This window comes from Lonchura striata, chromosome 2, assembly GCF_050655825.1.
Source record: "Lonchura striata isolate lonStrDom1 chromosome 2, ASM5065582v1, whole genome shotgun sequence".
NCBI classification, from domain to species: Eukaryota; Metazoa; Chordata; class Aves; order Passeriformes; family Estrildidae; genus Lonchura; species Lonchura striata.
This window is the reverse complement of record NC_140704.1, coordinates 124,384,977-124,411,397: the sequence shown is the minus strand read 5'-3', so window position 1 is coordinate 124,411,397 and position 26,421 is coordinate 124,384,977. Positions and strand designations below refer to the sequence as shown.

The 26,421-nt window shown below is 38.2% G+C and overlaps 1 protein-coding gene across 38 annotated transcripts in view; it reads left to right on the top strand.

Moving 5' to 3' along the window:
- EYA1 (EYA transcriptional coactivator and phosphatase 1) overlaps positions 1-26,421 on the top strand; it is a 152,980-nt gene that overhangs the window by 84,840 nt on the left and 41,719 nt on the right. For 18 of the 38 annotated variants that reach the window (XM_085572230.1, XM_085572224.1, XM_085572225.1 and 15 more), the window contains 7 exons: positions 1,220-1,300; positions 3,172-3,241; positions 3,636-3,781; positions 7,830-7,967; positions 14,517-14,599; positions 15,014-15,200; positions 26,029-26,168. In XM_085572230.1, coding sequence (XP_085428356.1) covers positions 1,220-1,300; positions 3,172-3,241; positions 3,636-3,781; positions 7,830-7,967; positions 14,517-14,599; positions 15,014-15,200; positions 26,029-26,168 — 845 coding nt within the window. The remainder of the gene's footprint in view (positions 1-1,219; positions 1,301-3,171; positions 3,242-3,635; positions 3,782-7,829; positions 7,968-14,516; positions 14,600-15,013; positions 15,201-26,028; positions 26,169-26,421) is intronic. The other 20 variants (XM_085572232.1, XM_085572241.1, XM_085572228.1 and 17 more) reach the window with 3 other exon arrangements.

The window sequence follows — 26,421 nt, the reverse complement described above, 5'->3', positions numbered from 1 at the left end:
TCCTCTGGGCAACCTGTTCCTGTGTCTCACCACCCTCAGAATAAAGAATTTCTTTGTGTGCAGCTAAGCTTTGACCTCCCAAGTTAGCAGGCAGAAATCCTGCATGAGAGTCAAAAGAAAATACTGAACGATTAGTAAAATCTTGAGAGATTTCTTACAAATCCCATGGAGGAAGCTTGGTGAAGGATATAAAACATGCAGAAATAAGAATGTGGACTGGCAATGAAAGGAAAGGTCTTTTATGAAAAGAGGTCCTTCTGCCTCACGCTTTTCAGAGTTGGTACCAAAGTGCTAGTGCTAGTGATGGTTGTAATTCCTGAACACACATGTGTAGATGACAAACTAGGAACTATTGGTGCCTATTTTGTATCCATGCCAAGTCAGCCCCATCCTTGCTCTTTGGATCAGGATACTGTCCTGATCTTAACATTACAGACTTTGCACTGGACTGAAAGAAAGATAAATTGTTTATTTACTTGAGGTTTTATTGAAAGTCATTAATTGATTATTGATTATGAATCAGCATGAGCCAGGCAATAATCTCTTGGTCTCTTCCTTTTCTACTCTCAAACGGCCATGTTACTTTGTGGATACAGAGGGATAAAGTGTAAAAGCATTCTTTGAAATATTTGATGAAGACTGTGTCCTCTTTTTTTATTCAGGGTTGTTGAGTATAAAGTTGGTTTTCATTTTGAGAGGAGAAATCCACCACAAGAAAAGTGTTTTAATTCATCACAAATCCTTAATTTTCCTCTGAAAAAGTATTTAATTGGAAACAAAATTTGAACAGTCCTCAGCAAAAACCATTTAAAAAATATTTTCTCTTTTGTCTCATTCAATTTGCTGTTTTTCAAGCCTGTAAATGCTGGGTGACCTGATCTAAATGTGGATCCTTATTGTTGGGTCTGTAGGATTAAGAGGAATCAGGACAGGTGCAGAGAGTTGCATGGGGACTTCTGGTTTGTTACAGTGGCTCTTATTCCTTGGGGACAGGAATAACCCTCTTGATCATCTTATATTTATGTGTAAATCATAGCTGCCAATATTTTGCACTGTTTGTATACACGGGTACATAAAATGCAAAATATCGATAGCCATGATTTAGAACATTTTTGGCAGATTTTTGCTTTATTGACTTTGTGTTTGTAGTGAGTGTGTGTGCATGCGCCTGCAAGAATATTAGGAGCATATAGAATATCTTCTGTTTATATTTCTATAGTTAAAACAGAACCAATGAACAGCAGTGAGATTGCTACTACTACTGCCACAGACGGGTCTTTAGACAATTTCTCAGGATCAGGTAAGGAATATAAGAAAAAAGTTTTAAGAAAATAATAAGAAAAAGTTTTAAGCTCAGCATTTTTTTCATTTATTATTTTCTTATTCCCTGTGATCTAAACCTGTGCACCTCTCCTAAAAAGCCTTTTGTACTTTCCATCTTATGCCTATTTCTGTTCATTTTAGTCTAAGTCGACAGGCGTTTTCACCAAGTAAGGAGCATTACAGTATCAGGCTTATTAATGTCCATTGAAGTCTTCAGTGGGAGTCTCACTGGGGAGTATTCTGGCCCAGAGTAATTACTTTTTATTTTCTGTGAGAAAACATACATGCCTCTGTGATTATTATTCTAATTGAGGGGTAGGTCTTCTTCACTTAATGTAATTTATTATTACCAAAGTATTCATTCTTTTGTCAGGCTTCTTTTCTTAGAAGAAGCCAAATGCTTCTGACATACAAGATACAAACACTGTGAGAACAACCTAAGGTGTTTTGCACACATGTGGACTAATTGTGGTGTTTCTAGCATTTTGGTTTTATTGTGCAAATCAAATCTGAAAAGAATCTAATAATATATTGTGGGATTGTATTTCAGTAGTAGCAAAATTTGACAACCAGTCAGACTCCTGGTAGCCAGCCCTTTCCTGGTCTTGTCACAGCCTCCATTTTCTGTAAAGGCGGTTGAGTTTGAAAGCATCAAGCCTGAAAGCCCAAAGAAAGGTTTCTAAGGTATTTTAATTCTCTGAAAGAAATAAATATTGTAGCTACATACATCTGTGGTGATCTGAGTAAAGGCTGGAGTGTAACATTTGGCATATCTGCAGCCTCACAGGCCACAGAAAAGAAAAATTATCGGATGCAGAAGGCACAGAAAGAGGGTCCCTGCTTCCCACCCAGAGTGTAAAGATGATGGATTTTCACTGTAGCTGGCCAGGAAGGGGGTAGCTGGTGAGGGGTAATTATGTGTGCCTTGTTTATTTCCAAGTACTTAGCAATAAGGCCTGTTTTTTCTCGGGCTGTCTGATCTTACAGTAGTCTCATAACCTGCTGCTGACCCTTTCCTGGCAAAGGCTCCCAAGCCCACCTTGGGACCTAGAGGAGAAGTGACACCCAGACAGTAACCAGAGAGGGAAGGGCTCCCAGGAATATGGTCCTGAGCAGAGGAGGCCAGCAGAGCTGCCACACTCTGAGCAGCACCCAGAAATGCTGACAGAAGTGAGCTGTGCTGGGGGAGGCTCCGTGTCAGCAGCGCTGCTGGGGCTGCTCGGGGAGCAGCTCGCGCAGCCTCCTCCGCTTACCTGCTTCACTAACTGCATCTGCACCTTGGGCATCCTTCTGCAATACTGATTTGAAGGGCTGAAAGCATTTCAGACAGCAGATAAGGTAGAAGAAACTAGAAGTGTATAAGGTAATGCTTAGTCTGTATTAGGAATTTTTTTTTTAAAAGAGGCACGTGCTCTGAAGCGGGCCATATGTTTTCAATCGAGGCACGCATAAAGCTCCTTCATAAAGTGTAGGTCTTAAAAATTCTAAAAGTTAATAAAATGTTGCACTTGAGATATCAACAATCCTTTGAAAATATGAAGAGAAATGTTTCCATTAGGAAATGGGTTGTTTGCATTGAAAATGTTGCCTGTGTGCAACCAAAGAATAAACTATGACTCAGGAATTGTACAAAGGGGCAATTTAGTATTTGAGATTTGCAATCAAGATTTTAATGTTAAGAATTCCTGTATAGTTCCTCATAAAATAGTATTTTCTATCTAAGGTATCAATGATATTTGAATTTAATTAAAATCTTGTTAATACTCTGAAATTCTATTAGGAAAAATAATATTTATCTTTGGTGTGTATATTTACACTTCTGTATGCTTTCTTTTCTCCTTGGTGCAGCAATTGGAAGCAGTGGTTTCAGCCCAAGACAAACACACCAGTTCTCCCCACCACAGATTTACCCTTCCAAGTATGATATCTTTTTAAAATAATAGTAGTAGTAATAATAATAACTGGAATAGGCAGATTTCAACCTCATTTAAAATAATAATTGAATCCATCTGTTAAGCCATAATTTAAACTGCAGCAGCTTCTAGGGAAATTTTTTTAAATGCTAAGAATGTATTTGAAAAATATTTGTAAAGTTCTTATTTCACTTATTATTTTATTATTGATTTCTTATTGTTTCTTTATTATTATATTATTAGTTCTTTCTTATTTTGTCTCTTAAAGTTTCCATTGTCTACCATTGCCTATGATTATGTGTTAATGAAGCAGTAGGATTATAATAAGGCTAAAAATAACTACGTGCATGTCTGTCTAATGCAGTGTCTGTCCTATTTTCTGTCACTTGTAATCAATAGCAGACCCTACCCACATATTCTCCCTACCCCGTCTTCACAAACGATGGCTGCCTATGGGCAGACACAGTTTACAGCGGGAATGCAGCAAGCTACAGCCTATGCCACTTACCCCCAGCCCGGCCAGCCCTACGGAATCCCTTCCTATGGTAAGAAATCACAGCTGTGCTCTTTTATTCCTGAGGTAAATGTTCTTTAGATCAAGCCTGTGTGACCCTTAGGTTAGTGCTTACTGGGACAGCTGTAGAGCATTTCTTGTGGAGGACTGTTAGTTTTCTCACCTTGGATTAAGTGATGCTTAATGTATGTATTAAAGAGCTAAAAGGGTACTCAAGAAAATAAGCCTATTTTGGGGTTAGGAGGAGATGCTCATCATTAGCATCTTGTTGGTGACATCAAAAACACACCAGTGAAATGGGAACAGAGATTTTGGGTTTGCATGACACAGGCCCAGCCCCTGGCGACTTGCTCAGGGCTCTGCTCCCCAGCAGTGCATGAGGTTACATCGGGTTGTAAAGGACTGAATTTCAGCTGATACAGATTACTAGAACCCAGATGAATCTGCAAGGCTGTGCTGATTTTCAGAAGGCAAAAAAAACCTGATTCAAAAGTGCCTCCATCAAAAAATCCTCTCTTTCCAATGTTTTAAAACTCCCTGGAGGTGAAAATTGAGGTAAATTGCCACTAAAGCTCTGTCTGCCTGATGAAGGAGATAGTACTAAGTAGCAAATATTTCCCAAAAAATTTAATTTAAAAACAAGCTGCCATGGGTGAGACCATTTTCCTGCCAGACTGTCTGCTGGCAGACCACATAGCAATGCAGCAGCAAGGATGCATTATTAGAAAATAGGTCTTATATTTCTCTGGGGGAATATATTAAAAATATACAATCCACATGCTTTGAGCAGTATATTTTGTAAAAATATGTTCATATAATGTAAGTTTTATACCAAATGGACAGAACTCACCATATAGGCTGTTCACTTTAAAAGTATTAAAAGTTTTAGTGCAAAACTGGTGAATCCCTCATCTTGAAGTCTGCAAGTTGAAAATCCACTGGATCTCAAGTATATCCTATGGCAGATTATGGTGAACACTAGGTAAAATACATTATTTCACCCCTTACTTTAAAATAGGTTTTTAAGTATAATTTGGATGTTTCAGTTCAAATGCACATATTATAAACTTACACTATGAGATGGGGAGTCTTGGACACACACACACACACACATGCATACACAAGAGCTGCTGTTGCTGATGAGAGCTTGTCTGCTAATTCTAATTCCACCTGGATCAGAGAGGATGATAACAGACAGCCCTTTTCCCCACCCTGCTTTTGTTGACCTGTTTCTCCTGTGGACACCTCCTGTTCATACTTGGCTGACTGCTAGGCTTGGGCAGCCCAGACAGTGACTTTTTGGTTTTTGCTTGGTTCTTCTGGAATAAATCCTGACCTCACTGAAGTCACTTCTAAAATTCCCACTGACTTCAGCCAGGCCTTGATTTCACTACTTGAGTTTAGCTGTCTCACTGTCGTCGGAGCTGTAATTGAGAGTTGCTTTACTTGGCAACTGCTTGTGGGGGTTAACATGCTTGCCTGCTCTTTTGTTTTGGTTTGGTTTTTTGCCTAGTCCATCCCCCATGCCTAAGACTTCAGATAAATTTGCAATGTTTTACATTGCAGAACTACTTTTGACCACTGAAAGTCTCAGCATCTGAGCCAAGAGAATTTTTATGTGTTTTGTTCTTTTCAGACTTGTGCCTTGTGGCTGACGCTAAGGTGCTCCCTGCTGATGTACTTTATAGGAGTAATATTTAAAAGCAAATAACTATTAAAAAGTTTTAGGATTTAACATATTTTTTTTGCATATTTAAGGCATGCCATATAATCTGTGCTCCCAGATAAAATTGGGGAGCATTAGGACACTCATTTGCAATAGGCAAGAGCTGAAGCTTTGCTTAGAGTCAAAATTCTACTCTTTGATCTGCAGTTTAGACCCATGTACCCTCTGTCTTGCCTTTCATCCAGGCAGAAATCTTCTAGCAGTATAAAGGGAGAAGACTTATGCCTATGTGAAAGGGAAAACAGAGTTGAGGCCTCTTTCTTTTTGTTTCTTTACTCTGGGTCTGCTGGAAGAAAGAGTATTCATGAGTTCCTGTATCAGCCTGCCTCAGGTTTTCTCTCTAGAGTGGAGTTTGGGAAGGTGCTGTCTCAACTGTATCTCTAGCCTCTTCATTTTTGCAGTTCCCCACCTCCACAGCCATGCAGCCATGCAGGCAGGAAGGGGGGTGGAGGAGAATGCCATTGACAGCTGCTGCCCTGGGGCTCCTGGCTCTGCTTCATCTGCAAAGCCCCTGAGGAGGCTGGAGAATTTCCTGACGCTCTTTCCTCCTGCTTGCTCCAGCACTAGCATCTAGCAAAGGCTTTGCTTACCAACTTCTTTACCTTCCAGACCATGGCAGTCCTCTCGTGTCACTGTCTCTTCCCACTTCTTTGAGTACATTAGACTTGGGAGAAAGGAGCATCAAGGTTTGATGAGTGAAGGCTTTGTAGATGAGAGCAACTGTGAGAGTAAGCCCCAGGAGATGAAAGGCTCTTCATGGCATGGAGGCTTGCAAAAGGGCATGTCAGTGCCAAGTTGTCTTCACTCAAGGGGCATCCTCCTACTGCTGCTTTTGATCATCTCCTGCTCTGTCCGAGATTGAAAGTTGGATCAGGCTGTTAAAGGAAATTTAGACGAGGAATTTAATGCTTTATTTAGTTAAACTTTCTCTAAGCCATATTTAATCAGCATTTCAGAAGTCCTTAAACAGACAACAAATAGGGATTGTTGATATCAAACTATCCACAGCAGGAGTTTCCCCTTGGAAATGAGGTGTCAAGATTTGTCATTTGAACTGCTTAATTGTAACATGAAACAGAAGAATCAAGTAAGCATCAGGGAAAAACAAGCAAACAGGTTTAGCTCAGCAGTTAGAAGGTCTGGCAGAAGGAATTGAGGTTAATTGATGACAACAGTTGAAAAATAATTACTTAGATGGTAGAAAATATGCTGTCATTTGTATATAGGGAGGTATTGAAGTTTTGCCAATGCATAGCTTCTGATCTCTCTCCTACCTTGAAACATTGTTGGATATCGTCTAAAGAAAAATCCAACCAGGAAATGGATTTAGATTAACAGCAATTTTCAAAGGAATGTTACTAATTCACACTTAGTTAATTCAGTTCAAATATTGTTGGTTTCTGAACAATGAGGTATCACTGAATGCCACAGTGAAACCTAAGAATATTGTATCACTTTTCCATTACTTCGGCTCTAATTATTTTAAAATTGTAGTTCATGCTGGGACAATGTTACAATTAAAACTAAGAGATAGAGGCTGAATTGTGTGCATTTCCTCAGTATTTTGCTTGCTGATATTTGCTTGCTCATTGCCTTACAAATTGAGGGAAGAATCACTGAAACTGGACAGCAAGTCATTCACTGATCAGACTTTGGATTATTTTATAACTAAATTTAGAAAGGAGAAAGTAATGTGGTAGGTAATGGATTTCTCCATCAGTGCAGATTAATGACTTTGCTATGTTTTACCCAGTTCAGAAGATTGCTTCAGGAATAGTTCCTGTCTCTTAGGTGCTTATTTGTTAAGAACTGAATTAGTGTTTAATTGCCTTTGAAAAATCATCATTGCACTTAATACTGCTAGTTTTCTTTGTCCACTTCTAATTCTTAAAAAAGCAATTCTTGGAGCTGTGTAATTTTCATGTAGGAATAATATACAATGCAATTTTCATTTATGTCATTAATGGGTAGATGGCAGGAGAGCTTGGTTATGCTATGCTTCATTAAATTCATATAAAGTTGCTAATCTACCTCTGTGTAATGTCATGAATATATGGAAAAGTTTGCCTCTGGCAGGAAAGGAAAAAAGGAATAATGCAACTTCCTGTTCATGTATAAATTTCTTTTGCAGTTATTGGAAACACAGTTTTGAATTTAACCTCTCCCTGGTGAACTTCAGTTTTCAATGTGCTTTTAGACTGCCCTTACCCTATTAATTTGTGCATGCTCTCAATATTTGTTCTCTGAGGCAATAGTAGGTATATGTTAAAATGGCTGTTAAGTTAATTAAGATTTTATTTTCCAGCCCTGTTTGAATATGAACAAATAGATTTGCTGTCACTAACTGATTTAGGTGCATTGTGGGCAGGCATCAAGACAGAAGGTGGATTGGCACAGTCACAGTCACCTGGACAGACAGGATTTCTAAGCTACGGTGCCAGCTTTAGCACACCTCAACCTGGACAGGCTCCCTATAGCTACCAGATGCAAGGTCTGTATAAACAGATATTACCATTAATTAGATATAGCATGTAGCCAATGCTGTAGTGGGGCTTTTTCCTCCTTATTTTGTTATATTCCTAGAATAAAAATGAATGTTTGCTTGAGCACTTAACTCTGATTTTATTGCAGTTGGAGATGAAATGATGATTGCCTTTGCTGAGAGAGCAACAGGCCAGCTCTCAGCAGTTTAGAAGACCCCTTGCTTCATTAAATTTTAAACAATGAAGTATTCTATTGTTATTACAGTAAAAAAAAAATGTATCTCTGAATAGCAATAGTTTAGCAAATAGTGAATGAGACAGAACTAGTCCTGTAAAACGTGACAGGATTATGAATTTAGGAAGTGCCAAATATAATTTGACACCTGAGCATGTTCGAGGAGGGAGAAGAAGATAAAAATACCTACTGCAGCTGTGGAGGTAGCTAAGTAATGATTGAAGTCTGTTTCTTTGAAGTCTATTTAAAAGCTGTAAGTCTTTGTATGTGCAGGCTATTATTATCAATTATATTTTGTAGCTGTACTTGCCTGTTTAGTTTTTTTAATGTCTTTCCACCTTGTTTTCCCAATTCCTTTCCCCTCTTCTGTATTGAGAAGTCACTGGGTGTGCCTGGTTCTGGATTGCTCACCACTTAACGGATATTTTAAAAAATCTTTGTTTACCAGAAATAGCTAATTTGGGATGTCTGCTGCAGGCCTTTTCACCCCTGAATTTGGCAGTAGTTATCAGGTGTGTTACAGATTTTGGAATTGTTGACATAAATAGCCAATCAAAGAAATGGGCCATATTGTCTTATAAGTTTAGCACCTTTGTATATTATCAAGCTCAGTCCAAACTGTGTGCCACCAAGTAAACACTCCATAAAATATCTTGAGGCAAAAGTGCTTTCAGAGACTGAGTGAATAAGATTTTGCTTTTGTTCCACAGCTTTAAGAATATATTGATCCAATCCTTTGCTTAGACACAAAAGAGATGTTTTTTGTTGCATTTTTAAAGTGTCCTTTTGAACTGTGTGTTGAGTAGCTCCATAGGGCAGAACTGACCATCTGACCTCTCAAATATTGCTGATTTATAGTGTGCTCTGACAAGCAAGAGGGACAGGAACAGAGTAGCATGGATTTTCATCTACATGCTGAATAGTGATGAACTTCTCCTCATGAAATTAAATATAGCCAAACAAGGTTAATGGTTTTGCTTTCTGCAAGCAGCTGCACAATAGAACTGAAGCAAACACACCTCCACACCCACCTTCCCCCATCCAAAAATCCTACCTCTCTGTAGGAGAAAGTGCAAAATCCTTGCCAGCAGTAGCTAAAATGAACTTCTGAATCAACATTTTAGCTTTTAAAGAACTGATAATTCATAGTTGCTAGGAAATAGTATGATTGAAAAATCATGTCTCTGCTGCCTATAATTTCTATTTCAGTAGTGCCTTCATGCCACAGTCATATACTGGGGTGCTGTTGTGTTAACTTCTACAGGCAAATAAAAATATAGTCCATAGAAGCTGGAGGCTAAAATTAATACACAGGCTAGAAGAGCCTAATAACAATAAAGCTGACACTGTTTATATATAATAGACATCTGGCACCCCATACTGGTTATCTAACTGCTGTAAAGGTGTTTTTTGTAAGATCTCAAGCAGAGGGATGTCAATAAAACGGGATTTTAGGGAGGACAGGGAAATAGTTTTGCAGATGTCTATTGGAAACTCATTCAATAGAGGGAGGGAAGAGGGAGCAGCATAGGATAATGTAGAGAGTGCTTGGAAAATTTTAAGTGAAAGCTGTAAGTAATGTGAATGCTGGCATTAGTAGTGCAAAGCTAGGACTCTGCCAATAGACTGCATAGAGTTTGCCATAAAGGGTATTGCTTTTTTTTTTTTTTTTTTTTTTTTTTTGCTGTATGCAAAATTAGTATAACATCAGAATTGTCATCCTCAGCAAAGGGTGACAGTTGTCAAGAGATGGAACAGTAACATCTTGGAAAGCATTTCAGCTGTATACTTTGAGAGGCAAGGATCTTATATTTTTTCTGCAAAAAGAAATATGTTAAAGATGACCCAGTTGTGAAGCTCTCGGAAGAAAAGGATCAGAAGCATTGATTTAATGATGGAATTGTCTGCAGGGCTTGGGGGGTGGGGGGGAGGAGTCTTAGCCTGGGTTGTGCTCTAGCTGTTCTGTGCTTGGGCTGAGACCTGCCCACCTGTGGAAGTCAGTGGATCACTAACAATCAGGCTTGAGCAGAAGAGCCACAGGTCAGACTTGGAGCATCCCTGTGATGTGTGTATGTCCTTTCTGTTGTGCCCATAAGCAGCACAATGTATGGCTGAAGGAAGGACTGGTCTTCTACAGAAACCTTAGAGACCATAAGAATGGAAATAAGGAGAATATTTCAAATGAAAAAACTGGAGGAGTTGTTAGTTGCTAAGTAGAAAAGAATCACATTTCTGAGCAGGTTTTTCTTGCAGTTAAATGTTTGACAATATATGTCTATACTACACATGAGAATATATGTTTTTGTAATATTTTCATTAAGTAAACTTGTGTATTTGAAACAACTCTAAATTTACTTAACTCTTCCTTTTGATTGAACAGCTGTTAAAAGTAAACAGGAACATTTGTTTCTCTTTCCTGATTTAATTTTGGAAGGAGAACCTGTTCATAATTTCAACTATTATTTAAAGAGAAAATTAATTCTCATGACAGAGGATGGGGTTAGTGCTGCTGCTGTTCAGTTGTTTGTGCAGAAACCTCCAGAGAGGAACATGAGTTTATTCTCCCTTTTCCCTCCAGCAGTATATGGGCAGGCTGCAGCCTCAGCCTTGTCATAGTCTGCAATAGCTGTTCTTCATCTCCTGCGTGCAGCTGCTGAGCTGCTAAATGGAGATAATGGATCCCACAACCTACTCCGCAGCCGAGCTACATGACAGCGGCTCGGGGCCCTGCTGGCATTCTTGCCTGCGGCAAAGGGGATTTCCTAGCGGCCTTGCAGTTGTCCTGCTCGTGTTCCCTGACTGGGGTTACCTCTCGCTCCAAAGCTTTGGAGCTAATTCTGGTTCCTCTCCCGGGGATGAATGTCTCCCTGCAATGTGGAGACGCTGCCTCGCGGTGTGTGTGCAGCCAGTTAAACCCAGTGCTTTTCCTGACCCTGCTAAGATTACAGCGTCATTAGTCACCGAACAATAGTGGGGGGAGAGGCTGCCAACTTATGAAAATTATAAGGAGAATTGCTGCCTGTGACTCCTTGCTAAATTGGTTCTGGTAATTGGATTTTTGTTTGTCGCAAATTTATAATCTCAATAAGGGACTGTGTATAGGGGAGAGGGTGAGAAGAGGACTCAGGCAGTTCTACCATGCATCTCCCCACTCCCCTCTCCCCCCACCTTACTTTATTTAACGAGTGTGTTCCTTAAGCTGTTTTTCATATAAGTTGCTTCATAGATGTTGAAAGACCACTTACATGACTAATAGCTGTGGGAATGGGCCGTTGTTCCTATATTGGCAGATTTATAGGAATAGCATAGTGAGGATAAATGGAGTGGAGAAGGGCTGGGAGAAACAGTAAGAAAAGAGCTCCATTTGCAAATGTCTTATTTGGGTCTCCTTTGATTGTGATAAAAAGCATGGCTTGTGCCCTCCACTTGAGTACCCTACCACTAGAAGGGTGCTAGACCTGTGATGAGCACTAGCGTTGTTTTAGTTACCAAGGCTGTGATGATAGAGAATAATTATCCCATGGGTTTGGGAATTCAACCGTAAAAAAGTAAACGTTAAGGTATTTGGTTATTATTATACAGTATAAAAATATTGTGCTGGATGGCTAAGCAGTTACTAGGACAACAAGGGGGAGTTTGCCAAGGATTTTTAAACACTGTAAGCAAATGGAAGAAACCTTGAGTTTAAATAGCCCATCTGGCCGTCTAAGGCTTTCCCAAGAGAGCTGCACTAAACTTCTGCCACATACCCTGATGATAGACATAGCCCATGGCAAGGAGACTGAGCTAGGGAAGCAAATGGGCTTCTGTGGCCAGCACACGGGGGAGGACCTTATCCCGTGCCTGCGGCGGCACGGGGCGCGCCCCGCACCTGGAGCGCGCCCTAGTCCCAGCAGGGTCCGGCCGCCTTCCCATGCTGACTGGGATTCCCAGCTTTAATGTGGGTCAGAGCTCTTTGCAAAATAGACCTTTGACCTGCAATTTACAGCTTTTATCACATTTTAAAGCTATGTAGCCGGCTAACTTAGGGCACTAAATCTTGCGTGTTTTGTAGTGATTCTTATTTTTGTGTTTGTTCAACTAAGGCAAGATAGCGGCTCTATGCCATGTTATGGCTGAATATTTAAAAAGCAATTTGCAAAATCATGAGTATTTTAAAAAACAGCTTCAGGCCTGTAGTTCTGGGTGGCCCACAGAGCTGTTTCTGAGAAACCTGCTTCACGTTTGTTACGGTCTAGGAGACCCTTACCCCTCCTCCCTAGAAGCCAGTGCTGACCATGAGATGAAAGAGAGATCTGCATGTTAGAGTGTGTTTGTCTCTTTGTCTGAGAGGGAGAGATGATGGCTGGCATGTAATTACTTTTCTCATTTGCTCTTGCAAATTATTTTCCAAACTTTCTGAGGAAAGATAATGTGTTCCTCAAACGAAGTCTAGAGTTTTTCTACTTATAATTACGTGAGACCTTTTATATCTTTTTAGATTGGCTCAAACTGTGCACCTTTAAAACCTGAGTTTGAATGTATTACTGCATCTTTAAAAAGCCCTACAGAAATAAGAAGAGACACAGTGACTTATATTTTTCCAGTCAGAGCACTATTAGAAATAAAATATTATTTCAAAGTTTTACAACTTAAAATATTTTTGAGCTGTATTTTGGCTTTTGTGTTTGTCACAATAAAAAAATAACATCTGTTTTCCAATTTTAAATTAAATTTAAAACAACATGTTTTTCTCATTAGTACTGTTTATCTGTACTATCTGCTAAACTTGGATGTCAACTCTTCTGCTGAAGTAATCTGATTTTAGTTCACAGGATTAGTAGCATCTATCAACAATCAGAGATTTTGCACTAGTAGAAGATAGAAGATAAATGTTTATAGTAATTTCATACATTAAGTTTAAGCTTCATCTTTTACTCCCACTGCTGTTGGACTTCTCATCTACTTCTTTGAGACTTCACTTGTATGTGATTTTGCAGTCAAAACATTTAAATATTTTTCCTTCTGACTTCTCATAGCTACAATACCTCTTGGTTTGATGGTTTTCTGTTTAAGAAATCTAAATAGCGCACAAATGTCCTTCAAGGGTTGTAGTAAGTATGGACCCCTGTCTGCATTCTGTCTTCTTTGGAGTTGCAAGAAATGTTGCTTCTCCCAGTGAGCAACCTCCTTTTGGATTTAGTTGTTAATTGGGTTGTGTTGGGTACATCAGAAGATTGGTGCATCTGTGTGCCTGTCTCCCTGTTGATTTTCATCCCGCGTCTCCTTTGCTCACCTGCAAGTTTTGCTCCTAAGGCCTCAAAGTATATCTTTGCACTGAGGTAGATTTTGATGGTGAGAGAGGCTGTAAACAACCTGTGCACTTTAATAACCTGCACTGACTGGTGCTCTTCTGATGGATGAGTTCAATAGGTTGCCTCATTACAGACTTTGTGGTGGCTTATGTAGCTTCACCCTGGGCATCTATATGTCTCAGCTGGTGGCTGTGTCACTCCTGGGTTACAGCCAGCCAGGGCAAGACAGCTGAAAGGGGGTTGCTGCCCTTTTAGTGGAACAGCTTCTCAGGTTGGGTATTAAACGAGAGCCCCATCTGTCTATTTTTGGTGGCTCATGAAAGCCGGAGGAGGGAGATAAAGGCAGTAATTCAGTCTCTGGGCTAAATTCCATCTTGGGTCTCCCTTTTCAGAGAGGTACTTTTTTTCTCTTGTGTCATGCCGAGCACACTCTGTCAAAAGAGGAAAGGTTTGCAGCCCAAGGCTGTCTCTGATCGATTAGTGAGTCCTAATGGATTTGCAGTCGGACTGAGCTGTTTGGAGCAGGGAGTTTTGGCTTTTGCTGCTCCTGTGAGGCACTGAGGCTCGGGGAGAAAAGAGGACACAGTTCTCAAAGATGGCAGGAGAAACAGCCACCAGACTTTCATGAGGGGCGATGGTGTCTCTTGGGACAAGGCTTGCCGTTATTGTTCATCAAAAAAAAAAAAAGGGGGGGGGAAGAAAAAAAAAGAAGTAAAGAAGCCCTCATTACTTCCACAGTGCTGAATGTTATTCAGAGGGGTGCAATAGCTGAATTTGCAATCAGACCTGAGGTGGGTCCAAAATTCCAGTCTAAATTTCAAGGGGATTTTTTTTATTGCAATAATGAAACACAGAGTGTAAGAACTATGAATTATCACTTTCTATGTATTAACATGTTATAAAGCTGAACTGGTCAACATATGGGAAATATTACAAATATGCTATAATATTATGATATAATTGTGTGAAAGAAGTTATTTTCCAATACTTTGTTTTAGTAATTCACATAATTTTTCATTTCATTTCAGGCAGCAGTTTTACAACATCATCAGGAATATATGCAGGAAATAATTCACTCACAAATTCTACTGGATTTAATAGTTCACAGCAGGTAAATTTGTAAATAGGAGTTCAGCAAACTTTGGCAAACTTAGAATTCTCATCCAGTGCAAAAGTGTAGCTCTTAAATAGCTTGTTGAAAGAAATTGTCATCTTTCAAGTTAAACTAAAGTTCATAATTGTTTTTCTTCAATCTGTCATCTTAGAACTAATTGTCAGAAGTCGATGTTCTGATTCACACATCTTCAGCAGTGTGTCTAATAAACTGTTTGTATGAGAAGACATACTAAATTATGTGTAATTTAGATTTCATTTTATTGCCTCACAGTTTTAGGTCCTACAGCGTCAAGTCCAGGGAGTCCTGTGCTCAAAGTCTGACATGTGTTTGTAGTTATATTTTGTAATTTATACTAAAAAAGTAGCAAAATTTTGATGGACTACTCAGTTGTTTTTTTTTGTCTTGCAGGAATATCCCTCTTACCCCAGTTTTGGCCAGGGCCAATATGCACAGTATTATAATAGCTCACCATACCCTTCACATTACATGACAAACAGCAACACCAGCCCTACGACACCCTCCACAAATGCAACGTACCAGCTTCAAGAACCACCATCTGGCATCACCAGTCAAGCAGTTACAGATCCTGCAGCAGGTAATTACATGGATTTTATGGTCCCTATGAGGCACGTTTTTGTAAGTTGAAAGGGGATTGAATTGGATTTTTTTTTGGTGTAGATGTTGATTTTTTAAAATTATTATTTCTTAATCCTGAGCCTGTGGCATATCTTGGACAGATTTTAACAGAAAATGACTAAAGAAAAAAGAGGATCAGTAAGAGTTATAAAGCTTATCTGGAATAGAAGTTGTTTGTATTTATTTGTAAAGTGTGTTAAAACTTGCAGGGTATGGATAAGTCTTTATGATAAACAAGAACCTGGTGCTTTTAAGGTATGTATTCATTAAGATAAACCCCTTTGATTTTTCTTAAATAAGACTGAAATCAAGAGGCCTTCAAACCATAACCTAACTGTCTACTTGAAATGGAGCTTTTGAGTTCTTGATTTCACAGGACATAATAATGCTTGCAAAGGAGAGTTGAAATTGCACAAGTGTTTCCATTTTAAGAAAAGATTTTCAGTGGCTTATTCTTTTTCCTAGTCATTTTACCTTTCTTGGTGGAATTTGGCAGTCCTTTACTAGTTGAGATATTTTTTGAACATTTATGCCAAACTGCTCCAGCTGGTTTTGGAAATGAGGGGTGAAAAATACTTTTCTCATTATTAAAAAAAAGTTTAAATCCATCTTTTTAACAGATCAAGCATATCAGTCATTAGTAGATGGTAGAAGTATGAAGTCTGTCAGAGAGAAATTCCAAGGTTGCAGATGTGTTTCTTAGTAATGCAGGAAGAAGCACTTATTATTTGGCAGTGATATCAGGTGGTTTTGTTTTGGACTTCTTTGGGATGTAGTTGGTTTTAGTTCTCTTGAAGCAATCTATGGGACTGATCTTCCATGTGCAATGCTAAATTTTACTGCAATTTGCTAGGCTTCTGTTGCTTTTCTACATGAGTGTGCACCTGAAGAAAATGTTATGCAATGTTGTCTTTTTTGAGACATTTGCTGCAAGTAGGGAAGAAAATACAGCTGGTTTATGCATTTATATACATGAGGTCATGTGTGTGCACTGTATTTGAGAAAGGAATCCTTCTAAATTTATGAATGCCTATTGGGGTCTGTGGCATTTAGGTATGGATGCATATTGATGTGTGCATAATTATCCTGCTTTTAGCTTTTTAAATTTTTTTGCTTTTGTTTTCTTGTGATTTTGTTTGCTTTTATTTTTAAGTTGGAAGCAGTTAAGTTCCTCTTAGTCCAAAACCCTAAGGTGATCAAGTTTAGCTGTTATCAAATACTAAAATTGAATCGTTATATCATCTGTGTCTTGATCTTTTGCAAAGTCTTTGCATGTGCTTTTCTAAAGTCATTGATCTTTAGTATAGCATTTACTTCCTAAAAGCTATAGTATATGTGCATATGAAGAGAAGAGGTATAACATTCCCAAGCTCAAGCTTAGTGCCTTGAAGGCTGTCTTCCTATTTAAGTAGCTTTCTGTGCCCTATAAACCTAAACAGAACTTTTCTTAGTTCCTTTTTAAGAAGTCTTTCTTTTCTTGGTCACATCTTCCACGTTCTTCTTATGACAGTTTTGTCTAAAGGTTTGGAAGTATTTGGTGAGCTTTCTCATGGATGAGTTTTGCACCTAATCCTTCAAATTTGTTATTTCATGTGTTTAAAGCTGTACATGCATGGATGCTCTACCAGTGCTTGCTTAGCCCTTTCTCAGATGTGTGCACACCTTCCTCTGGCATTGCTGGGACTTCCATTTCTTTTAACGTTACTGATTTGACAATTCTGAAAATGTTCCTTCTAACAGTTTGCAAATAGCAACTCTTAATGTAGCTATGGGGCTATCATGGGCTGGCTGCCTCTACCAGAGGAAAAGTACCTGCTGGGGACCACTCTATTAGAAGGAGCTGATCAAAGTCATCTCCATCAATGTGGTTGCAATCAGCAGAAGGTATAGGGCCAAATTTCTCCATTTTTCTTTATGCAGTTTTTTTCTTTATGCAGTTAAGTTAGGATCAAGCCCATTTAGGCTCCTTCTGTATTGACTGGAGAGAGATGAACACTTCTAATTAGAGTTCAGTTTAACAACAGTCTTAATCCTGAGATGTCAAAACCTCTCCAGTGGTATGAAAGCAGCTTAAAGTGGCTGACATACCAGTGCTGGCTTTCTAAGGAGAAATTAGGCAAGAATCTTCTGTTGCCTCACCTTCAACGCTGGTAGAAAGGAAGGAAGGACTGATCAGTGAATCAATGTTGTGCTTGCCATTTCTCCTTGGATAGTGTAAATGATTGTACTTTCTTCTTGTTGTGGTTTATTGCTAGCCCTCAGTTGAGCTCATACACAATCTGCTTGCAAGACAAAGCAAGGCTGGGCTCAAAGAAAAGAGGGATCAACATGTAGGAAGGGAATGCTGGTGGAGTGGGGACAAGTGGAAAGCATATTCAACAGAAGGAAATCCATAGTTGGGTCAAAAACACAGAACAAAAGAGCAAATAAAACACATTTTTATTACAGATAGTAAAATTTCTGTAGGCTGTTTTGCCACATCTGCTCAAGTTAGGCTGCTGATTCTTTACCACAACTGGAATGCTTTATATGAGGGATGGTGGGGAGCAGTGCAGAGCCATCACATGTAGTAGGATAGGCTCCAGCTGCTGAATTGCAGCTGACTATCCTTAGACATCTTCTATATTTAAAAAAAAATATGTAATCCGTGTGGTTATGAGCTATGCCAGGACAAGCACAGAACAGCCTTCAGACTTTACAGAGGCACCAGAATAATTTGACAGACATAGGTGGTTTCTATGAATTTGGGCCAATAAGTGAAACAGATGAGTCTGGTAAGAAAAATGTGAAAGGGAGAAAGTAATTATGTGTGCTTGTGACATTTTTAGTAGACTTTTGCCGACTCAGAAATCTCAGATAATTTCACTTGAAATATGTTTAGTTCCTTGTCCAAATATAAAATAATCCTTTTATAATTTTCCTCAGTTACTAGTTAAATTTTTAAGCTTTTGCCATGCAATCCAGAACATGCAAGGATTCTTGCAGAAAAACCTGAGATTTTCCATGCTCAGTGTTTCTTCCTTCTCTTCACTTTAAGGATTTGAAACTTTATTGTACCACAGTCAGGATAACATCATTCATTGCCCAGATGTTTATAGTCTTTGTATCCATAAATCAGATCTACAAATTAATGTTATTTTCTTGTGAACAAATGCCTGTATTTTTCTTAGTGATGTAATCAGAAAGTTGCTGATTTTTTTGTCTAACCTGTAATATCTAAGAGAAGTAATAAGAATTAAAATTATGAAAGAGAATAGAAGTAGATAAATTAGGAAATATTTGTTCTCCCTTCCAATATTTAAATTCATTAAAATAGGTTGAGATTGAACAAAAGCAGTATTTCTTTATGTTTCATGTAAGTAAGTTGTGTAGCTCTTTGCTGGTGGATGTTGTGGATGCAAGAAGTTTATGCCAGTTCAAGCATAACTTTGACAAGCTCAAATATTACATTTAGAGAGACAAGAAATTCTTGATGTACAAGATCACTGGAGACTGGGGATGAATTAGTGCTGTGTGGATGTCTGTCCTTTTTATGCATTCTTACTTAGTTTCCAGCTGTTTGCCAATGTTGAAACTTACCCTGGTGAGATGGAGTTATGCCGCCATCTACTATGCCTACCCTGATGATCAAAAATTCTTAGTGCAACATTCATAACATTATTTCTAGGAGTTAGTATAGAAAAACCTACCTTTCCTAAGCAATAATAATTTTATCTTGCAATATTTCAATTCCATCATCACAACTGGTAATAAAAAGTTCTTGATTTGTGCAGTTTTTTTTTTTCAGTAAGGAAGGCTGACTTTATTTTTCTATTTCACATGATGCTGTATTTATAATTTATTAAACCGTGTTTCTCAAAAGAGAGGTTTGCATTGTTCTTGAGATTCAATCTCTTTCATTTTTCTTGGTTTCTGTAATAAGTGTGTTTAATATATTACTGGAAGGTTTGGGGGTTTTTTTGTATTACTCACATACTTCACAATGCAGATTGAAAACCTCACAAGGGTTATGCCAGCCAACAAAACTTGGTCTCAGACATGGGCCACTATTTTGCTCTTAAAGGCTAAACTTTTCCATGAGTACAATATAATCTTTAGTATTACAAAAGGGAAAGCAACTTCTACAGTTTCTTCTTATCATGTTTCATAACAATAAATTAGAGACAGAAAAGTGAGAGGGCAAATAGTTAATATAGACAACTTTTCACTAATACCTGTATGGAAAGAAATGCAGCTATATTCACAATACATTTCTGGTATTCTAATATTTGTTCTTTTTCATAAATATAAATAAAGACTAAATCTAGAGGATATATTTATACAAGGAAGCAAAATCATGGAAAATTCTCTAAAAAAAGAAATTAAATTGGATACAATGATGAATGGCAAAGTGCAGTACTAGTTTTGCTTTTCTCATAATGGTTGTTCTCCTGGGATGTTTATCTTTGGTTTTGGTGGGATTTCAAATTGTTTGAAAACTGAACAAAGGAGTAAGGAAGAAATAACTACAAAGGATAACAGGTACTACTGGCCCATTATAGATTGCTTCACCTTTTTTCTTCAACAAAGAATTCTGGAGAAAAAAAATCCAGACCACTGTAGCTTGTGGTCATATATAGTTTATAAATACTGTTATATATGATATTTTGTAATTATTTTAAATATGCAATCCTAAATCAAAACCTCAACCAGGCTTTGAAATAAATAATCATTTTTGCCACTATTTTTGACAGACTGTTGAGAGCTTCTGTCAAGTTTATAATACCATGCTCTTAATTCTCAATATACAAACATTTAATTTGTTTTTCAAGTGAAGATTTTGACATTTTGTCAAAACAGCACTAGAGATATATTTCTGTGATCCTGCCAGGAGGCATTAGTGTATTTCTTAGTGCTTTTACTTACTACTAATACAGTACTATTTTTTTATAGACGAGTGAAAAAAGAACATCCACAAATATACTTGATTCTGCTGTATTGTTTAATATTGGTCCAGTTGTATGCAAGTAGAAGTTTGTATAGGTGCTCATGGTATTTGTGTTTAGTTTTATTTATGCAAAAAGAAACTTTAATTATGCAAAAGTAAGAAAATCATAGTGTGAGACTGGCATATTCAAATTACTTGAATTTTGTATTTTTATTCTGGTACACAGGAGTTGAAATAACATTGGCAAAATTAAATATAAGATTTAAGGGCCATTGTGCCATTAATCTTGGCACAATCTAAATGGAAAATTTTTTGTACATAGCTACTTGCAGAGACATTTGACTGTACTAACTATCCTGGACCCACCTCATGCATGTAATTTACATTGTGACATGAGATATGATTACTTTGATAATGTATGTTTACTGTTTTTTGCATAACCTTTCAGTGTAGTAGGGAAAAAGTCTGATAAAATTTGCAATGCCTTTGTCAACAGCAAAAGCTCTACCCACACACACACCATCTGGATTTATCTAGAGACTCACTTGATTTTGGGCTTTCTGGCATAGCCAGTTTGCCCCAGATTTGTCATTGAACACTATTGCTTTACATCAAAATCAACAGTAAGAAAATGCAGCAATTACTACGGGGGGATTTTCATAACAAACAGAAATTAATTACAGAATATGGTGTTGCAAATGCTGTTTTTGGAGCTGTACTGTCTGTTCATAAATAATCAAGATGTTTTTATTTTTGAGATGATGGAAAATTGTTCTGTGTGACAAAACCATCAACACTGTCCAGTGATGTATAAAGGGAAGTACAAGCTGATGAACCCTTATGTCAAGTTGCAGTTTTAGGGTGCCTTGAAGCATAGAGGAAAATCTGATACAGTATGGTTCATGTATTTTAGTTAAACCAGAATTTAAACATATTTTAATCGTCACAATTATGTTTTTGTCAGGCTTAATGTCACTGTATGCTGCAGGGGTTGCTACTAGGTCAGAAGCCGGAGAGTAACAGTCTCACCTAGAAAATAAGATATTTATAGAATCTGGGCCTATTTTTTTTTTTTTTCTGTCTGACTGTAGAAGTCAAGAGTGGGTCTTTTACACTTACCCAAGGTTCAGAAGAGGCTGTGGAGCAGAAATAAGCTGTAACATTTAGTGTCTGCCTGGAACAGAGAACAGAGAGTTGCTGTAGCAGGGAGATCTAAAATGATGGATGCAGAAAAATAACTGTTGGTGCATTATTGATACGATTTTCTGAAGGCATTGCAACCCAGAGCCACTGCACTGGCTGTGGCAGTCCAGACTGATGGATCCACCAGGCTGTGCCCTGCCTGCTGCAGGGGCCATCAGCAGGCATCTCAGGAGCATCAAGGACAGGCTAGGCTTGTGTAAGATTTGCCCTAAGCACTTTTCCAGATCCCAGACATTTTTGTCTCAGGGGAACTCCAGACCTGCTATTGTTCATGTGTTTAGGGTGTGCCTGCATTAGCATTTTAATTTTGAGTAGGGTCTTTTTTGATGTGAAGCTTTGGCTCAGCAGAGCGGTCCTAGGGTACCCAAGTGGAGTCCTGCCAGTCAAAGCTAACCTGGGAGGTGTCCTCCAGAACAACTAATTGCTCCAGCCCCTACTGAGGATGCCCAGGAGATTAGATCAGAATTCACTTGCACTGCAATAACCTCTCAGAAACAGCCAGCAGAGCCTGATGTAGTTATCACCACTTGCTTGATCCCGTAGATCCAACTTGCTAATGTGGTGCAGCTGTAGCACCCTTGAATGCTTCATTTCCAGGGATGTCTTCAGGCCCCTCTTGAACCCATGTAATATTTTGGGAGTCTGGCATGGGGTTTTTTTTGGCAAAATGTGTACAAATCTTATAGCTCTTACCTGAACTCGTATTTAATCAGGCTGCTGCCAGATCCCTTCCGTGATCTTGCTTTTGTGTTGGACAGGCAATAGATCTGATCCTCACCATCTTCTCTGCTCATGATTATTTGGAGAGCAGGGTTTTCTCCTGCACTTTCTTGTGTTTGTGATGCTCAAGGACAGGATAAAATTGAATTCAGTGCTTCAGAAAAATCATCATTTCACTTGGCTAGTATTAAAGTATGTCTGGTACCATGAAATCAGGTGAAGTTGAACAAATTAACCAATGATCATAGAGCAATGAGTATAGTGATAACATGATTTGTGGGTATGTAAATTGACTTCAGCAAGTCTTTCGATGCCCTGGCAGTTTAAATCTTTTCTCTTAACAATTTTAAAAGCAAGCTAGGCTAAAGCAGTTTGGCAGGAATTATAGCAGAAGCATAAAAAGCTGTTTAGGAAATCATGTCCAGAGAGGAGTCAGTGAGAGCTCACTGTTAAAACAGAGGGATGGCTACAGCAGCATTCCTCAGTGTCTGCCTTGGGCCTAGCACCAGACCACATTTTCATTAATCATTATGTGATGGAACAGAATGTGTTTGCCTATTAAATATGTAGATGACACCATGCTGAGAGGGGCTGCGAGGCCTTTGGAGATGGGATGAGAACTCAAAATATGGAGATGTGATCTGAATAGGAGCAGGTGTGAGGTATACATTTAGGCAGGAATGATGAACTGCACAAATGTGGGACGGGGAATGTTGGCAGCTTCTTCCAGGCTCTACCTTTCCCTGCAGACTGTTCTCAGCGCTCCAGATATTAGTGGCACACAGAGTACCCTCAGCCACTGTTGTTTTTCTTTTTCCAGAATTTGTCAGGGCTGGGCTTGTTGAGGCTCAGGGCTCAGGAGGACACTGAATTCTTTAACTGGGTTTCCTTATGAGGCCCTGAGAGTGACCATTGGATGCTGGTGACGCAGCCATGCACAGGGAAGCTTTCCTTCACATATATGGAAAAAGTTTCTTGCACACAATGTCATGTTTTCCCCCACTGGTTACTGCTGTCTGTCACGCTGTTTGTAACACTGATCTCCTGAGCAGGCTCAGAAGTTGCAGGTATTGGCGATGTTGCTTGTTCAGTCATGTGCAAGGTTTGGCCAAGTATTCAGGAAAGAAACAGTTCAATGTCACTTCTTCCCCTCAGGGGATGATCTAGGAATGCCCAATCTAATATTTATGGAAATACTGTAGAAAATGCAAATTTCTTCTGGCCAAGTGGTGTCCAGGGGAGGGTAGCCTGTGGAACATTTCAGGAAGTCAAGCTATGTTTGATTTTGCTTTGCATTATTTTGTCCAGTTTGGTGAGACTGTAAAGAATGAGAATCAGAGCCTAAAAAAGAAGATTGATAGGGAAGGGTTAACAACAAAGGGGATCTGTGGACAGTCTTCAAATGCATCGAGATACAATGAAGGAATTAATTTCCCCCCTACTTTCACAAATTAAACTTCTACTGCTGTAATAAATGCTGAAGTTGTATGTTCTGATGACACAGCTGTCCAAGCAGCAGAGATTTGCTGGAGAGATCCGTAAGAGCAGGACAGAAAAATCTTTCTTGGGAATGATGGAAGTACAGTGGTCCCGAGAAGGGGTCCTGAGGCAGGGTCTTTCTGTCAGATAAGAGTCTGGTGCATCCACACAGATTACCTGTGAAGTGGAAATGGAATTGAGCCTCCACCCAAACCTGCAGCCCTGTGTTTGAAATTTTGAATGAAGTATTCATAAGTGAAAGGTGTTTGCAAACATGGAGAGCTGGATGCCTCTTACAGACAGACTTTCATTCCTGCCCTCACCATGCTCTGCTCTGCGTCCTCATTCGTTTAGGTTTCCTTGTTTGTTTATTTGTCATGAAGTTTTGCTTATACTCTTTCCATCTTACCTGTTCCCTACTTGTTTTAGTATTACTCCAGCAAGTTTAATACTTAAAACTTTTAGGCATAGCATATCTGTAAGAAACATTTCTAAAACTGGGAACTAAAGCCACACTCCTGAAAACAGTGTCAGAGACCAAGAGCAGCTGTAATTTAAATTAGTCAATAGGAAATGCAATTTTTCATTGTATCTAAGTTTTGAAGTACATATTTAGAACATTATTGGCCAGTATACCTGTTGAAGAAATTCTGGTCTGTTTATTTTATGGGGTTATAATTTCTTTCAAGCCTTTTGTGCATAATTTTCTTTCTCTTTTTATTTAAGATTATAATAATCAAAATAGTGTATAGCAGAAAAATTAACTGGGAAAATTGATACTATTTGTTACAATTTCTTATTTATGGTTAAGTACAGTAGGTGAAAGAGCAGTCAGCATTCAAAGTTTAAGTACTTCAAATAAATATTCTGCAGTGTGCATTGTCATAGGAAAATATGCATATTATTGGGATGTGTAGATAAATGTAGCTGGATAATTTTGTTGTTTGACACATGCAGAATCACTCTTTTATTATAGGTCAGGTGTCTTCAGAAGATTCTGTGCTTAACCTTGGGTTACATCTTAATTTGTTCTGCTTTGTTTGATGTAATCAGGTATATTTAGGTAAATCTATAATGTGAAATATGTAAGCTGTGCTAATTCTCAATAAGTGTGGATTTGAAGGCTGAGCATGAGACTTTCAAGACCTTTTCCTTTCATTCAGCACAAGTAACTGTTATTATTTTGAGTAATTGTGCATATGTGGTGCTACACAGATGTCCAGAGTCTCCTCTTTAATTTAACCTCTGACCTCAACAGGATGTTTTCCTAGGAGAGAGAATCCCTTGTGTGAGAAGTATACCTGTCTGCTCAAGCTGAAATGCTGTGGTCTAGGCAGATTCAAACAAAAATTTTGTATCTACTGAACTCTAAAGAGTAGTTAATATTTAACTGAGCAGTAAAATTGAGAACCATAAAAATTGCAGCTGCCTTCACTAAAGTAGTGTTTTTATGAAAAAATAAAAGAAATCACGATAACCATAAAAATAAAAGTATTTATTAAATTCAGACTGTGAAAGGAAGTTTCCAAAAGAGATTTAAAAATGTGTTGTTGCATTTCTAAGGACTATGGTACTGCTAATTAAATTAATGGGAAGGATGACTGATGCTCAATATCTGCTATGTTAATATGCAAGCATTCACTGTGATAGAGTCTATGGATGTTAAGAGTAGCAAAATGCCTTCAAACTTGCATGTTTTCAGAAAAAGCTGTTGTTCTTAACTACATGAATCATCACTCTTTTTTCACCTGTTCAATACCAGTAAATATTCTTATAAATAAATGTTGCTGGAGCATACTAATTAGCATGCAATACTGTTTGTAAAGATTTGTATCCTGTCTTGAAGGTACTCATTAGAAGTGTTCAGTGTTGATTAGGCCTTTGAAAAACACTAGAAATGTCATCTTCATAGTTGATACATATTTAATGCTTATTAATTTAAATTACATTAGGAAAATAAATATTCTAATTTGTGCTATATTTAAGAGTAATTCTATTCTTCTGGCTCAAATGTAGCAATCTAAAAGAGTCTCCAACCAGGCAATTTGGAAAATTTTTCAGTTTATATATGTCTGGGTTTTTTTCACACCTGGTTGGTCTTTTCTTACCTGTCATCATGAAAGTTATTTTAAAGCATTTAAGATATTTAAGTTTGAAAAGCTAGAGTTAAATTAATGTTGTTTTATGAAAAACTGATATCCCTTAAAATTGTTTGCTTAATCTTGTAATAATTGAAGAAATGAAGCAATGAAGTTTTTTTATCGGTGTTTACTGAAATCATCTATCACTCTTTTTACATATAATTTGAGCTAGATTGAATTAATTTATGAATCAATATGACCACTTACTGTTTTATATTTAATTTTTTTAGTTAGAACTGGGTTTGGTGTAAGCAAGTAAGTTGAACATTTTGAACATTGAGCTGAAAGGTAAAAGTGTTCTTTCTTTACCACGGCAGAATACAGTACAATCCACAGTCCCTCAACCCCCATCAAAGATTCAGATTCAGATCGATTGCGTCGTAGCTCAGATGGGAAATCACGTGGACGTGGCAGAAGAAACAACAATCCTTCTCCACCACCTGACTCTGATCTGGAGGTACTGTATATTAAATGTCTTTGGCCTGTTACAGAACTTTATCATTATTTTGCACAAAGAAGTGTTATTTATGCATCAAAAATAAAGTGGCATTGAAACTCCCTTTTTTCTAACAGTATTTTCATAGAAAATGGGATTGTTCTTCTAAAGAATCTATTTCAGGAAGAGCTTCTACTTACCTGGAAAAATACTGGGTCTCTCTTTCTCCCTTTGATTAAACAAAGCAAACAAACAAACAAAATAAAATGAAACA